This window comes from Neolamprologus multifasciatus, chromosome 11, assembly GCF_963576455.1.
Source record: "Neolamprologus multifasciatus chromosome 11, fNeoMul1.2, whole genome shotgun sequence".
Classification (NCBI taxonomy): Eukaryota; Metazoa; Chordata; class Actinopteri; order Cichliformes; family Cichlidae; genus Neolamprologus; species Neolamprologus multifasciatus.
The window spans coordinates 7,911,950-7,929,987 of NC_140449.1; the positions used below are offsets into that span (position 1 = coordinate 7,911,950).

An 18,038-nucleotide genomic window follows, 5' to 3' on the forward strand; every position below is an offset into this window, starting at 1 on the left:
TACTGTGTATTAATAAGATCCTGATTACAGCTTTTTGATAGTAAACCCTTGCTGCTTTTCTTTAACTGTAAAAAGAACATTTGTCTGTGTGCGTGTGTGTGTTTGTGCTACTTTTTGCTGCAGAAAAGGCAAATAGAGGCTCACTCACTGAGCTGTTTATTGTTGAATACTCGTGCAACACAATGCTGGAAACATTGCTAAGAGATTTTAGTCCATGTTGACATGACAGCATCACACAGTTACTGCAGATTTGTAAATTGTACATTCATGATGAGAATCTGCGTTTCCAACGCATCCCAAAGTTGCTTTACTGGATTGAGATCTGGTGACTGTGGAGGCCATTCAAGTACAGTGAACTCAAGCAGTCTTCAGCAGATGGATACGCGATATAAAATATTCCCCACACCATTACAACACCACCAGCAGCCTGAATTGATGATACAAAGCAGGATGGATCTATGTTTTTGTGTCGCTACGAGTTACTATTGCCTTTCTATCACCTTGAAGCAGTCTGGCCTTTCTCCTCTGATCATCAAGGTATTTTTTCCCCCGAGAACTGCTGCTCAGAGGATCGATTTTTTGTTTGTTTGTTTTTGTTTTTCAGACCATTCTCTGTAAAGCTTATATTTGTGCGGGAAGTCACTTAAATCACTTTTCTCCCTCATTCTAATGTTTGGTTTCAACTTGAGGTCATCTTCCCCTTGTTGCTGCCAAGTAATTGGCTGATTAGATATTCGCATTGAGGAGACGTTGGACATGTGTAGCTAATAAAGTCCCCGTGGTTGAACAAAGCATTGCACAGTTCTGCATCAATCACTAATGTTTCCTTACTTCGTTAATCCAATGTCAGACCTGAAACATTTATTCTGTGTGAAATGTTATTTCTAATTAAATAACCATTATTTATTTGACTTGTTATAGAACCTCCAGTCTAGATCACATAAAGATCCTTGATTCTGTAATAAATATAGTGTTCCTTTGATGCACCTTCAGGGCATCAGTGGGCTAAATGTTAGAGATGGAATCTGCAGGGTTTGGAAAGGTTGCCAGGAGATGTCAAGGATTGATGCTTTTATCATCTTTCCACATACTGAAGCATTCATCTTATTATAGTCCAAAAGCTTCTCAGCACAAAGACTCACATTCATACAGGAATTCGGCAGAGACATCCTGCCATTAGTTCCTTTCACTTTTAGCTCCGATCCTCTTCATTTCACAAATAAAAGAGGAGAACAGCTACCCTCACACACCTGCACACCAGTCACTCGGAGATCTATTTGGGTACCACTCTCTGCAGGGCTTTAGACTACACACCTCTGACAGACTTCATGAGCAGCATCACGCGAAAAAAAAAAGATGAAAAAAATCACAAATTTAGCATCATGTCTGCATCAATCTGGGATGTAGCAGCTCTTCAGTTACCCTGCTGCTTTTTTTTAATTAACATGCAATTTCATAAAGTCTTGAGTGCTATTTCTCAAGTGTGAGCTAATCATGAAAATCCAAAGTGGGCTGATGACTTGAATTCTTTGGAGAGGCTTTTCTCCGAGTTTCTTTCATTTGCTGGTAAGAATCTGTTAAATGCGTGCAGCAGGAAGCAGTTGTCCAAATCAATCCGTCTTTATATCGAATTTCTGCCTCATATAGAATTAACACAGTTTGGATAATATGCATCTGAATGTATGTTTAGGCAGGTTAGATGTAGAGAGGAGGAGAAGAAGGAGCAGCCTCAGAAACACTGATATCGACCAAACGGCACACTTCACACTGATGTGTGTTTTTATTCAACTTAAAGCACTTTAAAGATGCACTGCAAGTGGAAAGAGACTACATTCAGTAGGTGCAGATATTGTCTTTAAGCAGGCACATGATTCATGTTAGGATGTTGTTTGGTGTCAGGCTTTAATAGGAGGAGAGTCTCACTTGGAGAAAACATGCCTGAGAGCATGTGCGCTGGCGAACCGAAATCAGATCTTATTAGTGAATAAATGACTCTCTTGCTGTTAAGCTGTTGGTCCTCCATCCTCTGTGATCCATGCTAGGAGTTATTAGTGACTGCCTTGATAGGTTGAACTGCTCATCCGCTGGTTTGAGGGGATCTCCTGAGGCCCACAGCAGTGAATCAAGAGCCGCGCAGAGGCTTAAAAGAACGCAACATCTTTTGAAAAAAATGCTTTTTCTAAAAGACGTGTTCTCTTGATAGGATAACACAACACATCAAACACACATCTGTCTTATGGACTGTGTTTAGCACTGGGTTTAAGTCACCCTCATGGACAGCAGCTAACTGACAGCAGGGAAGAGGGAAACTGAGACAGTCTCGTGACGGAATTGAGTAATTAGAGCTCAAACCACATCTTTAAACTGTTATTCTGACCTGAACTGGTTACTTGTAAAGTTTCACGACTGTATCCTCTTCATTCTAGTACCTACACCATCCAGCCAGGCCTCCTATGTAGGATAGATCCCTGACTCAATGACTTATATACAAACCACTGTGTAAAATGTAAATAAAAACACAATGCATTGATTTGGAAATCCCATAAATCCAGATTTTATTCACTATACCACACAAAAACTATCTGATGTTTAAACCGAGACATTTAACAGTTTCTTAAAAAAGAGAGAGAGAGAGATAGCTCATCCCCGGAAATGAGCTATCTCTATCTCTATCTCCATCTCCATCTTTATGCCGGGGATTCCCATGATGCATTGAGTTTTTCCTTTCCAGTCACCTTTCTCACTCACTATGTGTTGATAGACCTCTCTGCATTGAATCGTATCTGTTATTAATCTCCGTCTCTCTTCCACAGCATGTCTTTATCCTGTCTTCCTTCTCTCACCCCAACCGGTCGCAGCAGATGGCCACGCCCCTCCCTGAGCCTGGTTCTGCTGGAGGTTTCTTCCTGTTAAAAGGGAGTTTTTCCTTCCCAATGTCGCCAAAGTGCTTGCTCATAGGGGGTCATATGATTGTTGGGTTTTTCTCTGTATCTATGAAGCGCCTTGAGGCGACTTTTGTTGTGATTTGGCGCTATATAAATAAAATTGAATTGAATTAAATTGAATATTCTGCCCTGTTCTGCATTGTCAGCCTAGATGAGATTGTAAAGTGAAAACCCGCTGTCAGCCGTGCAGAGATGTCTGTTATGTGCAGTGTTGGTCAAGTTACTTGAAAAAAGTAATCAGTAACTAATTACTGATTACTTCCCCAAAAAAGTAATCCCGTTACTTTACTGATTACTTATTTTCAAAAGTAATTAATTACTTAGTTACTTAGTTACTTTTTAAAAACACGATTTACAACCTGAATAGGTGATAAAGCGATAGATCTTTCAGCCCAATTCTACTTTTTCTGCATAATTCATCATACAAAATGTAATCAAATGGAAAAGTTTCTTTTTAAAACTTGTTGTATTAGTTTTAATTTTTTAGCAAAAATCTCTGACTGGAAGAAATATATATATATATATATATATGTATATATATATATATATATATATATATATATATATATATATATATATATATATATATATATATATATATTTGTGTTTACACTCACTCTTTCAAATAGGTGCAAGTAAAACACAGCAGAAAATAAATAAAGTCAAAGACTAGGGTCCTTTTGCTCTATTTTCACCTGTAAAGCAGGAGCAGCATAGGCGGAGGTTTACCCTGGTGCAGGTGTGCCGCAGCGGTCAGTGGAAGGATACGGCAGTTTCTCAGTGAGTTTCCCATTACGTCGTAGCGCACTCTGTGCTTGCTCTGAAGTTTAGGGGGTTTTTCTCTCTCCCGCACTCGATATATTATCCACTGTTGATCTGCACACAGCTGTTGTCACAAACGTCACACTTGCTTACGTCATTGTCATGAGACATTCTCGCAAAAAAATCATGGTTTTAGTAACGCAGTAACGCAGCGTTCCTACGGGAAAAAAAACGGTAATCTAATTACCGTTTTTGCAATAGTAATCCCTTACTTTACTCGTTACTTGAAAAAAGTAATCGGATTACAGTAACGCATTACTTCTCTGGTTATGTGTTTTATACTGAAAGATTTACATGACTGCATCATCGCGATGTAATGGAGCTCAAGTTGTGTATTTATCCCAGTCTCCCAAACAAGATAATTGTCTTTTATTAAGCCAAACAACAAATCTGAGCTTTTGCTCCCAGCAAAGCGATATGAGCAGGGACACACACACAATGTGTGCTGTTGTGAATGCTTCAGTGAGATTTTCTCTGTTCTCCATTCTGTTGAATACGAGCATATGAGCCGCCGTGAGCGAGGGTTAAAACACCAAAGCGCTTCATTAAGCGTGTGTCACTTTGCAGCTAGACCACAGCATCTCAGTGTTTGACTGTACTCGTTTTATAGAAAATGTGAAACAATGAAAAAATTAAGCAAAAAAGTGTTGTAAATCTGGGTGCTTGAGGGGTGAGCATGTAGTCACGTGAGAAGCCAGACAAATGTTTTTAACTAAATTCTTTATATTTTTTTAATGCTTTGTCTTTTAAACAGCGAACGTGCAGGCAGAGCCATGTAACTGTCATAAGGAGCACGCTTCTAGTGAGGTTTCAAAGAAATCTTCAGCAAGCTCTGCTCTCCTTCACTCTCGTAATCACAGATGTGTCTGGTCTCTCTTGGTTAGCACTGTGATGTAATACACAGGACCGTCTGAGACATCAAGACTGAACATTTCTCACTCCAGGCGTTTGAGTGACATATTTCAACTTTCAGCAGAGAGCCTGATGTCATCTAAGGTTTCTTTTTTCTAAGACATCATCAGAGAATCGTATCAGTCTTTAAAAAATGAACATTTGAACACACAATCCATCAGCCACAATAAATATATATGGCCAAGATGTTGTTGTGTTCGCCTCATCTTCCCCAAGCCTAGCTGACATTTGCTACAAGCATGTGTCACTTAAGTGTTAAACGTGTCTGTAGTGTTTTCTTCTCAGGCTGTTGCTCAGCGAGAGTCTTAATTGTTTTGAATGCACTGCGGCGCAATTCGTCCTGTCCTTGTATTCTCCAAGATGAGTGTTAGTCAAGTAAATAAAATTAAAAAATAAAATATAATTAAAAACACATGGCTAGAGCCAGCACAACATTAGCACATTAACAATCACAAGGACACGTTATTTCCTTAATTTTGATTTGCTATAGAGCCAAAGAGGCGCTGCAGAAGACATTAAGTTGTGGGGAGTTAAACTAGCATGTTGATTTAGGTCTTCTCATGGGATTTGTTAACAATAGCATAATACAGTATTGTGCAAAAGTCTTGAACCAACACTTGTTTCTTTATGTTTTGCTTCTGAGGAGCCAGACCTTTTTTTTTTTAAGCGCTCCTGAACAATAGTTCGTCTTTCACTTATTTGCAGAAGAGTGATTTTTGTTGTTGTTTGTTTACTTAACAAGATTTAACACTGACCTATGAATCACTGAAACATAGAAAGGCACCTAACTAAAGGGATGAACCAGCGTTGTGTCTACACATCACAGAGATAACAGAACAAATTCTAAATAGCATCATTAGCCTCTGTGTTACTAGCCACATGTCACAAAAACAGATCATTTGTTCCCATTTCTTTAGTTAAATCTATTTAAAAATGCAGAATAAAACACAGTTCGACAGCTATAAAATAGTATCCACCCCCCCCCCCCCCCCCCAAAAAAAAAAAGAAAAACTCTGCCAAATTGAAACGAGACAAATGGAGGACAAAAGAAGAAATGGTAGGGCTAAACAACTGTCTACAGCATATGAACAGTATCTGAAAGTCATGTCCTTAAGAAAAAGGAAAAAAATCCAGCAAAGACCTGAAACAAGAGCAGAGGGACAGATCTTCTCAAGATTGATGGAATTATGAATGCAGAAAAGTTTCATCAGATCTGGATTTGATACATCCTGCAATATCATCTAGACCAGGGGTGTCGAACTCCAGGCCTCGAGGGCCGGTGTCCTGCAGGTTTTAGATGTGTCCTTGAACCAACACAGCTGATTGAAATGGCTAAATGACCTCCTCAACATGTCTTGAAGTTCTCCAGAGACTGGTAATGAAATAATCATGTGATTCAGGTGTGTTGACCCAGGGTGAGATCTAAAACCTGCAGGACACCGGCCCCCAAGGCCTGGAGTTCGACACCCCTGATCGAGACGCTTACTTTTTCAGCATGACAGTGATCCCAAACTCACTGGCAATGCAGTAAAAAACATACCTGGATAGAAAAACGCACAATGGACCTCCATCAAATCATGGATGGGCCTCCCCGAAGCCTCGACCTCAGTATTAGTGAAGCAGTGTAAGACGCCCTTAACAGAGATCAGAGCAAAAGGCAGCAAACATCCCAAGAAGAGCTCTGAGTGTCCTTCAAGAAGCCTGGAGAACTATTCCTGAAGACTGCTTAAAGAAATGACATTCAGGGTGTGTTGAAGAATAAATCTTGTCAAATTTCGACTTTCAAACTCAGTATTTGCTTCGTATACTGTATTTCCAGTCACCTCAAATTCAACTCTGGAGCTACTAGGGTCCTGATCAATTCAAGTTTGAAGGAGATCAGGTTAACACTTATCAAAATGTGGCAGACCCAGAGACAGTGACACCAGTGACAAAACAAAAAACACCTTGAAAGTAAGACTTGATTACATTTTATTTTTTACATTTTAAAAAATTAACAAAAAACAGTTGCATCAAGGCGTTTTATACTGTAGAGCAGGGGTCTCGAACTCCAGGCCTTGAGGGCCGGTGTCCTGCAGATTTTAGATCTCACCCTGGGTCAACACACCTGAATCAAATGATTAGTTCATTACCAGGCCTGTGGAGAACTTCAAGACATGTTGAGGAGGTAATTTAGCCATTTAAATCATCTGTGTTGGATCAAGGACACATCTAAAACCTGCAGGACACCGGCCCTCGAGGCCTGGAGTTCGAGACCCCTGCTGCAGAGTAAAGACCCCACAATATAAGAAAGAAACCCCAACAATCTGATGATCCCCTGTGAGCAAGCACTTTGGCAACAGTGGACAGGAAAAAACTCCCTTTTAACAGGAAGAAACCTGTGACAGAACCAGGCTCCGGAAGGGGCGGCCATCTGCCGTGACCGGTTGGGGAGGGTTGATGGTAAAGAAGTTAAGTTTCTTCAATTTTTGAAGAAAAGCCAAACAGCCTTAAGAAAAAGTCTTTGACCCCTTTCTGTAATGAAATCCGACGTTCAGCAGGATCTCTATTGACTGTTCCTTCTCTGCTGTCTGTACTTGTACAGGTACTTGTACTTTCCATGCTAGAATCACTGGATTCTACCAGATTTTTTGGGGGGGTTATCCCAGGTTTGACACCCAGCCTCTGCTGATCTGATTTATCTGCAGGGAGTGGTTTGACCTTTTTACCCCAAGACATGTCATCTTCTGCATGCCATGCAAGCCTTCTAAATGCGGGCTGATCCTGTTGCGTGCAGCTGCTCTATTTTGTCGGTTTCTTTGGATTTCAGCTGCAATCGCACGGTTGTCAGAAGTGGATGAGAGTCTAGATTCTCGACTGCTTTGTTTTCTGTTTTTTATTCACTTGAGGTAACAAAGTTTTCGATTTCATTTTCTGGACTGAGGAGTGGGCACACTTTCATGCTCATGCGGGATGACTCCACATAGCAATCTACTGCAGGGTCCTTGGGAAGATGTTTCATCGTAATAAAACGATGTCCCAGACCCTGAGCAGGTGTGATCCTTTTTACAGAAACCAAACACAGCATCCACTCGAGCAGGCTTAAAAATACCAGTGTGTCTTTGGATTCTGTGTGTGGCTGTAGGTGGTGTTTGGGTAAATCTTCTATGCATTTGTCTGTGATTGTTTTGCTGTGTTTGATCAAAGTGCCTGTAGATACTGAATACTGAACTGGTGTCTTCAGTACCCATGTGTGTTTCATTACCTCTTTTCTCTTCCAGAAAGATTTCCTGGTGTGCTTCCCACTCTCTAATATGCTTTCATTAGGCTGACCAAGCATCTAGCATTTCCATTGAAATGAAAGTCTCTGCGACATAACCGAATGACGCATTACGTCATGGGACGTAATGGAAAGGCTGCTTTGAGATGGAGCAGCGGTTAAGAGCTTAAGAATGCAAAGGTCTCTGAAAAGAAATACAAGTTAGGAACATAAACTCTGGTTTTTAAGCAGGACTTGTAGAAACCAGAATGTAATTTGAAGGCGTAGACGGCCGCTGTAGCCAGCTGACTGAATGTAAGAGCACTGCACATGAATTCACACATTGTGGATCTGTCATCAGTGCTGTGGCTTTGAAGTTGAGCAAAACTGACGGTAGAAGTTTCTTCTGAATTCTTCAATTCAGGATTCTGAGTGCAACCCATTTGAACTAGCTACCCAGAATGCATTGCAGCGTTAGCCGTGGTAGCCTGTAAGTGAAATGTTTAGTTTTTAAAAGTACATGAAACTAAAGTCCATTTCCCACTGCACACCAGGTGTTACCACTGTTCACGACTGTGAACAAACCACGCTTCATATGCTGCCCCTGCAAAAGGACAGCATTCAAACCAGCTGAAAGGTAAGCTGTGGAAAGGCTTGTTGATATAGCTATCAAATAAATATCCCACATGAACAAAGTCTTTCAGAAATGTGTTTGAACTGACACACTGTTCTTATCTGATATTCCAGAGCATGAGTGAATGCTGGCATTCAGTTTCATTGAGCTGTCAAATGTACAAATTTCTATAAAATGCAGAAGTTAGTAGTCTTTGAGCAAAGTTTCATCAAAATTGGTCCACTTGTCTAGGAGGAGATATACAGACATACAAAAGCTACAGTCATTATATAATCAGGTACAGCTAAATGATTTGTAATCAGTGTATTACAGCTTCATTTACATTTGAAGTGTATAACATGTGTGAATACAGAATTGTATGCCTTTTTATTATGTGACAAGAAAAGCAAATTATTTTTAATAATCAGAATATGATTAGACTGTTAACCTAAATAAATATAAAAAGGTAGAATTAAATATCAAAATCCAGACAACAAACCAGTTTTAACCGGTTGTTGTTATGACTTCACTGTATGAAATCGTAATTTGCATCAGTGGGAACAAGAGCTGGCTATTAATTTTCACAGAACAGAACAAATAACTGCAAATGTTCACGTGTGTTTCAATACATACCCCATACAAATTTCCCAATAAATTTCCCATTTTCCTAGCAAAATATAAAGAAGTGAGTGGTGTCTCGAGACTTTTGCACAGTGCTGTATAGGAGATTACCAGCCTCAGCCTTCCATTCATACAAGGATCACAGGATTATTCCACACTTATTTCAAATTGTGCTTAATTTAAAGATGGACTTTAAATGTGTTCTTCCTACCCCAACGCCCTACGCTCAGGCCACCAGATGACACTATGTCCCATCTGCCTGCTCATTACACTCAATCCAACCAAGAGATCACATGTGAAACTTCCACAGTGTCAGTAATTTTTAACAGGATCTGTAATAATCATCACATAAAGGTGGATGTTTTATTGAAACAGTGATGATAATCAACAATATTTCAAAATAAAAGTCCAAGATACAACTTATACTAGTCTGTATGACAGTGGGGCTTCTTTTTTTCTCCCAAAAACAAAAGCAGTTATTACATATGCACATTAAAGTACTTTAGATACTGCAGAGTATAAACAGATTTTAAAGATCAAGCACAGACAGTCAAACATCTGTCTGCAAAAACACAGAAACACAAGTTGAAAAAGGCATTACTTACTTTCATTCAGCTGAAAATACTATCGTCCACACTGCAAGACATTTTTACTGTGCCTATAAAAAACCCAGTTAGAGATTGTCCAGACAGGAGACAGAGACCTATTTCCTTTCAAGATCTGGAATACTTCTCCTCACATTTTAACTATGTGTATATAGTTATATCAGACTTGACTCGATGGTACGACAGCTCAACGGCACACTGAAATAAAATAAATCACATTGAAAATACTGAAAAATATCATTACACCGTGATATTATGTACAGATCTGACACAGTTCGTACTTGTGTATATACACAATACTGCCAAAGCAACACTACATTGCTGCACTATCAAAATGAGAGGCATCAATTTGAATTCTCTCTCTTGTGTAAATGTCCAGCAATCATCACTGGAAAATTGTCCATTAGGTTTATTATGTTTAGGAAGATTCTTCCTGCCCACTAATGCATTTGATCTAATTCAGATTTTCCGACTATCAAAATCGTCAACGACTGATTTAATAGTCGAAGCGTCGTTTGAATCACAAAAGACGCAGGAATAAGTAGTAGGATTTAAGAGTGTAATAACGGACTGAAACAGAAGATGGCAGCACTGCATGTACAAGGATGCCAGCTGCCGTTAAACCCCGAAGAAGAAGTAGCTTTGTCCCAGAATTCATAGCGCAGCCCAGCTCAGTTTCCAACAATGGCGGCAGCTAGTTAGTTTTAATATTACTCTTATTATTCTTTCTGGGTCACAAAATAAACGTTTAACATATTTTCAGGCGAGAATGTAGCTGTGTAAACCTCAAATATCTGCTCAGTTTATCAAGACACCACATATTTTCAAAAGCGCTCCGACATTTTCGGAGACGTCTGTTACACACTAGCGCGATAGCTAGCCAGGGGCAAGGCTCACTAGAGTCCGTGAGAACACCGGACTCCCGGCAAATCGTTTTCAAACCCACCGCCGTCTTTCGCTACTCAGGTTAAATATATATAAGTCACTTAGATAACTTCAAAATGTTATTGTTTGGCTTTTTTAGTATTTTATTTGTTCCTGAGTAAATCGGTTTGGCTGAGATTAAAGTTATAGTTTTTACACAGCTGAATAAACGTCAAGAAGACAGCTGATTATCAAAAGTGTGAGATGCTCGAGAATAAACTCTGGTGTCCTGTTATATTTTAGATAGCAAGGAGTTTATTAAACTTCACCGAAACAATCTGCAAATTTCATTAAAATTTAATAAACTATCATCTTGTCTTTATTTTTTGTTAGCACATACCTTAAACACTTAAAGCTGTAAGCTAATGATAGTTATATAAGAGCAGATGCTTCTGGTGCAATAAGCTGTACGTTTTACGTCCAATGGATGATGATCTGATTAGTCGACTAATCGCAAAAATAATCGGTGACTAGTCGACTATCAAAATAATCGTTTGTAGCAGCCTTAATGTGAAACACCTGCTAGTTCAAATATCACCGACAGAAAGCAAATAAAGCCTCAACCTTACATTCATGATATTAGTGAGTTTTTAAACGTGTTGACATGAAAGAATCTGCTTTTAGTGACGAGCCCACAGAGAATTATCACTCAGCTCAACAGCAATAAGATAGTGGAGGTTTTACTAGCTAACAGAGCTAACGAAAGAGAATAAACATGCAATTTCTAATTGTTAAATTGCAAGGATAAACGTTTGTAAATGAAAAAATAAGATGTTAGAAAACTAGTGCACATTCTGAACAGTTGTTGAGACACTTTTTAGACTTCCAACAAAAATGCCAAACAAAAAGGAACCTCTACCTCACTCTGATGACACGGCCAGTTAAAGTGGCAGAGTGCACATTGGCTAACACGGTCACCAGCTTTGAAAGAGCTTTATCAAATCAACCTTCAGGGTGAAACCGGTTTGTGTGTAAGATTAACAGATTGGTAGCCCTTTTATGAAACGATCCCACAATTTTAGTGTTAGATGAATAACAAGCAGCAATCAATAAAGTCCTCAGGTCTGATATTTGTCTGTAAATCAGTGAAAGTCTTTGCTCCACACATGTGAGGAGACAGCAGTGTTTGCTCTGCCAGCAACGACTGGCATCATCAGTCGGTCTGGTTTTCAGTAAGGAAAACATATGATCTTTTTGATTGTGGTCAGCTGACTGACTCGGCCAATCACACAATCGCCACCGCTTGGCCATAAAAAGACACCTTGCTGGCAATCTCTGTATGCTTAGGATCAACGTCCTGCTGGAAATCCTGCTAATTTATGGACTGAGCACATATGGTGCAATGACTCCCATTGTTTACCTAATATGGATGTGAAATCCCACAAACATAGTTAAAGCTAAAAGTCAGCTTGTTGGCTTCCCGGTGCGCATGTACTGTTGAGATAGGTGCATTATTGATGTGTATTTTTTTACACACTGCAGTAATTTATATGCATTTTTAAATACATATTATCATACACAGGGACACACGGAGATGTTTGTGATTGTCCTGAAAGAACCCCCCACCCCAAAACCTTGTGACACATAAAAGTTTCATTATATGAAAAGGAAAAAACAATCAATCATTCATTTAAACAGCAGCTCAGAAGCCTGCATGTTTAAATTCAGACTCCTGTGGTGGAGAACTGCGTGACTTCAGTCTGTAGGTCATCATGCACTGCTCTCGCACCCAGCTGATCCATACCTAGTCAGGCGGGCGGCTTCGCTGTCGGCGCAGGGGCACAAACGGACGCGGGCTCCCGCGTGCTGTTGCGGACTCTGGAGAAGCTGCTCTGCTCCGGGCGGGAGCGATAGGGCAGGCAGAAATCCCTGAAGCACCTTTTGAAGTTCTCATCCATCAAGGCATACAGCACAGGGTTCAGACTGCTGTTGGTGTAGCCCAGAGCTATGCAAATATGCCAGCAGGCCATGGTCAGGAGATTCTCGCGGTCAATTTTCACAGCGGTCGTGACAATGACGAAGATGTGAATGGGAGTCCAGCAGATTATGAAAACCGCCACGACAACCAGGACCATCCGGGTGATCCGCCGCAGGTTCTTGTCCTTCTCTTTGGAGCCAGAAAGCAGACGGACACTCTTAAGACGCAGAATCATTAGCCCATAGCAAATGGTGATGACCAGGACGGGCACCACGAAGGCAAAAATGAATACACATATTTTTGTCACCGTGTCCCAGTACCTTTCCGGTTCAGGAAATCCAAGAGAGCACAAAGTGACTTCTGAGGAGGTAAAACAATTGCAAGTTTAATAAAAGAAGGAGAGGCTAACTGAAATTAATAACACAACTCAAAAGTCTGTTTTATTTTTCCTTTTAAACAGCCAGTATGTTTTCACAGAGCGATAGTATTTTCCAGCACCTCTTTTTTTTTTTTTTTAACAGCAGCAATGAAAATTCCCTCACCTTCTTTTGTCACCTTGGTAACAGCCATGATCATCACGGGGACTCCGATAGCAGAGGAGAGGATCCAGATGGCGACGTTGATGAGCTTGGCTTTGGCGGGCGTGCGGAAGTCCAGGGCCTTGACCGGATGACACACAGCGATGTAGCGATCCACGCTCATCATGGTGAGCGTGAAGATGCTGGTGAACATGTTGTAGTAGTCAATGGCTATCACCACTTTACACAGGAGCTCCCCAAACGGCCACGTGCTCATCAGGTACTTGGCGCTCTGGAAAGGAAGGGTGCTGGTGGCGAGAGCGTCGGCCAGAGCCAAGTTGAAGATGTAAATGTTTGTGGCTGTCTTCATCTTCGTGTACCTGTTTGGTGGGGAGAAAAGCGCAGAGCACACTTTAAACAGATTGTGACACACAGCGGATGGGAACAATTGTCAGCTGGAGGAGACTGGATTTCTTCCCAAGGTCTGGCTGTTGCTATAACACAAAGACGATGTCTTGTGTGGCTGACTCACGACTTCCATTAAAATGTTAAAAGTTACAAAGTTTTATTTAATTCATTTAGCCATAAAACCAATAATCTGCTATTTCCTCTAAATAAACAAGATTTTTTAGGTGCATAATGTCATTAGAGCACTACACTAATGCACAGCAGCTCGTGAGCTTCTCTGGAGCCTCCATTAAAACACATTTCCATGTAATGAATTGATTATAGCTCAAAGCCCTCCAAACTCCTACTTGATTTCAGATTAAAATTATTTTGTGTGTGTGTGTTTTTTTCTGAGTGCCAGCTTAACATTTGCCTGGCTCTTTTAATATGGATTGCTCCACATCAGCCCACAACATGACACTCTGTGGGTCACATTTGATTAAATTATGTTTCTGAAGTGTTTTGCTGTAAAATATCAGACTCTGCAAGGATTGAGGGAGACACATCTTATTCCCAGGTATAAAGACATCTATGTATTACAGCACACTGATCTCATCCTGTGCGTAACTGCTTTGCCTGGGAGTGTGAGTGATATATTTAAAGTTTTCTTCATTTCGTTTTCAAAAATTAAAAAAAAAATCCCCAAAATCGAGAATACATCATATCGACACAGTATCGCTTTTTAAGGTTGAGCTTTGGTTTATCATCTTAATTTACAACCCCACTCTCTTACAGGAATAATTGGTGCAATTATGCTTTTATTATTATGCTCCATCCTCTTCTTACATGTGGGAGGTGTGTGTGTGTGTGTGTGTGTGTGTGTGTGTGTGTGTGTGTGTGTGTGGGTGGATGTGATGGAGAGCGGCTCTCAGGCGCAACTGGCACTGTGGGCAGTTACAAAGGGGACCATCACAAATATAGTACGAGAGTGAAAATGGATTTCCCTCGAATAGAAATATGTGAAATTGTTCTGCTATATTTTAATACGTAACATACAGAGTACTTTATGGTTATTTAAAATAAACCCTGATCATATAAAAGCATATTTATCCTATCCATATTGTCATATGTGCATGAGTGTGACGCTTTTCACCTTTTAAAATGTGTCGAGCAAGTAAATTATTTTTGTCTTCCTTTCAACACATTCCCTTTGGGTCATCGTTATCTGAATAGCGTGTCCTTCTTACCTGACCACCCCGTACATTACAAGCACGTTTCCCACCAGTCCCACCACGCAGATGAGAGAGTAGAGAGCCGTGATGCAAACGTGGATGACAAGTCTTCTGTCCTTGTTGGTCTCGTTGCCAGGAATGGAAAGCAGACCCCCAGAGCGCGTAACATTGAAAGGAGTTACTGAGACCGAGTTGTAATAGTCCGGGAGAAGAGTGGAAAACTCCATCGCGGGGATCCAGGTGCCAATAGAGCGCAATAATTCGAGAAGTACGAGCGCACGAAAACTGTGCGACAAATTAAGTCATCGGGCGCTCGGAGGATGTGAGAGCTGTGCCTCTGCGTCTCGCCCGCCCGCGTGTGAGTGGCGCGTGCGTCTCTGCGCACTGGCGCACAAAGAACAAGCAGACCGTTTCCCTGACAAGTTCTTACCTTGCCTAAAGAGACTTTTTTTTTTCAGAACGCGTGAACTAAAAATGTTTCATCATCAAACGATTGCCAGTCATAACCAAGCTGCCATAACATGTTCTACAGCCTGACTCTTCTCACCGGGCGGTCACCATCACGTTACCACCTGACAGCACCAAGGAAACATTTAGCTTGCTTTTGATAGCATTACTGCATAGCAGCAAGTGCGTGGACGTTAGGGAATTACAAATGAAGTCATGTGATTTGGAACCGCCTTTGGGAGGTCGTTGTGAAAACCCCATGGAAGTCTGCAGATCTTAAGTGATACTTTGATAACTTTTTATTGATTTTGATATTTTTGAAAGAAAAAACATGCTGCCAAGTGAAGCACTTTAAGAACTTTACATATTAATGATGTATTAGGGTAAAACGAGACAGTCAGCTGATGTTAATAAAGATCACCAGCTTTATTAACAACTCAATTATGTTAACTATTTTTTTAATGGTTAAACCAGTTTATCATTTCACTCGTGAATCCTATCAGTGACCTTTGTACCCTAATTTAGTAATTTTGCCTAAATAGATCTCGTTAAACACGCTCTGTAAACCTGTGGTTTTCCTGCTGTTCCTGTCATCCATCCCAGTTATGGCAGATCAGTCAATAACTGTTTAGCGATGGGTTGCAAATGTTTAAAGAGTCTAAGTTGTAAAACCTTAATGTCCCAAATTACCGGCTTATGACCCTCACAGTACTGATCACAGCTACATGAGCAAACACACTGACGCAAGCCTACAAATACATATGCGCCTCCATTTGAGAACTGTGTATTTACTCTGGGTGAATATTTAATAAGTGAGGGCCATTTTTTAGTAATATAAATGTGATGAAGCCTTTCTTGTCCCTGGATATCACTGTATCACTGTTCTGTTTTTACTTATTAGAACATTTAATTTGTTTACTAACATTAGATTTACTGAAGCTTTACAGCCTAACATGTACAGCTGGCAGCAGATCATATAGGTGCTTCATTACTCTTTTTCAGAGAGTGCCAAGCAGACATCTTTTTCCAATTTTAATGAAAGCATTCATTTATCTGTAGCTGCCTTTCCATTAACCTGGACACCAAAAACCATTACAGACAGGCTGCAGCATGTAATGCTTTATGGCTCCTGAAATTGAGTGTGTCATGCATTTGAGTCTTTCTCTAACATGTGGGGGTTTTTTTTGAATATGCACAGATACAGATTCTCCTGTGGCTGTATTAAAATTGCAAAAATCGATGCACTCTGCAGACTGACCTTTAAGGGACGGCCATCAGCGCAGCACAAAGCAGTGAAGGGGCAGCATTTAAATGGTAAATGGACTGCATTTATTTAGTGCTTACTTACTAGGAACATTCACACAGTGTGTTTGTCCTATTACATACTAATGGACAAGCTGCAGAACATGTTAGGTTTTCAGTATCTTGCCTGTGCACTCAAAAAAATGAAATTGGGTGGTTGTTACATGCATAAGATCCAAACTTGTAATTTGAACTAAATAATTTCATGTTTCTATGGTGAACGTAATTAAATCATGTAGCATCTGCATGAAATTCAGCAACTTAATTTGTTCTTGTTGAGATGACATCATACAATCTAGTAAGAGTGGTTAGTTGCCTGGATCCAGCCACTCTTACTAGATTGTATGATGTCATCTCAACAAGAACAAATTAAGTTGCTGAATTTCATGCAGATGCTACATGATTTAATTATGTTCACCATAGAAACATGAAATTATTTAGTTCAAATTACAAGTTTGGATCTTATGCATGTAACAACCACCCAATTTCATTTTTGTGAGTCGACTCACGAAATTCACAAGATCACATTAGATGTCAAACCACAGGAAAATCAGTGGGGTTACAAGAGGCAGACAACCACACCACGTGGATGCTGTTACTATTTCTTATGGTTTAACTTGTCAAGAACAACAACATAAAGCATCATCAAGCATAGCTTTCCTACTTTTGTTAAGTCTGTATTGACAGATTAATGCCATGGTGGTTCGTGCTGTTGCCTCAGAGCAAGAAGATCCTGGGTTCAAATCCACAATGTGGTGAAGTTTGCAGTGGGTTCTCTCTGCGTACTCTGGTTTCCTCCACAGTTAAAAGTCATGCAGTTGTAAGGGTAACTGGTTATTCTAAATTACCCAAAGGTGTTAAAGTGCAAATGATTGTTTGTTTCTGTATGATAGACTGGCAACCTGTCCAGGATGTACCCTGTCTGTCTTGTCCTATCACTTCCGCAGCCCAGATAAAGATAAGAAGATGGGTGGATTGGAAGTTGCTGTAAATCCATTAATTTTTTTTTTGTTGAACATTACTTAATATGAATACAACATGTACTACAGACATAAGTTACATTTCATTCATTCAACAAGATTATCATTGGTGTAACAAACAAATATTTTACTAGTTCATGTAACAAGACTGATTTTTGATGTGCCAAAGTGTTTAAACAATATAAGATGAATTGAAATAAATCTAATTAGACTAATGTGGTACAAACATGTTGATTGAACAAAAGTCAAATTAATTGAATGTTAATGTTAATATTATGTTAAACCTACACACATATATCGTGTTGACACAACACAATCAAGATGGATTAATATAACATGATTTGTTTAGATGGAATGTAAGTGGCAAGATAAAATTACGTTCATCCAATGAATTATTTTTTTGAGTGTGGAAACTCTGCCATACAGACAGGCAATGATCAAACCATCACCTCCAGTTAATGGAAGAGCCATAATCTCTGGTAAGCCATAGCAGGTAACACTTTAATGCCTTTGCAGTGTCTTTGAAATAGACTATTTGTGTCTCCCTAAGAAAAGAGCATTTTTAGATTTCAGA

The 18,038-nt window shown here is 39.9% G+C and overlaps 1 protein-coding gene across 1 annotated transcript; it reads right to left on the reverse strand.

Moving 5' to 3' along the window:
* Positions 1 to 8,452: 8,452 nt before the first annotated feature.
* oprd1b (opioid receptor, delta 1b) lies at positions 8,453 to 15,563 on the reverse strand. The gene is made up of 3 exons (XM_085177928.1): positions 14,751 to 15,563; positions 13,141 to 13,496; positions 8,453 to 12,958 (listed from the first exon to the last, which is right to left on the reverse strand). Exons 1-3 carry the CDS (start codon positions 14,960 to 14,962, stop codon positions 12,429 to 12,431), a joined length of 1,098 nt encoding a protein of 365 aa, XP_085034054.1. The 5' UTR covers positions 14,963 to 15,563; the 3' UTR covers positions 8,453 to 12,428.
* Positions 15,564 to 18,038: the final 2,475 nt, after the last annotated feature.

Coding starts and splice junctions, on each gene's coding strand:
- oprd1b (XM_085177928.1), bottom strand. CDS start 14,962: ATGGAGTTTTCCACTCTTCTCCCGGACTATTACAACTCGGTCTCAGTA. Junction 13,497..14,750: donor GTAATGTACGGGGTGGTCAG/GTAAGAAGGACA, acceptor CCCACCAAACAG/GTACACGAAGATGAAGACAG. Junction 12,959..13,140: donor TACCAAGGTGACAAAAGAAG/GTGAGGGAATTT, acceptor TTACCTCCTCAG/AAGTCACTTTGTGCTCTCTT.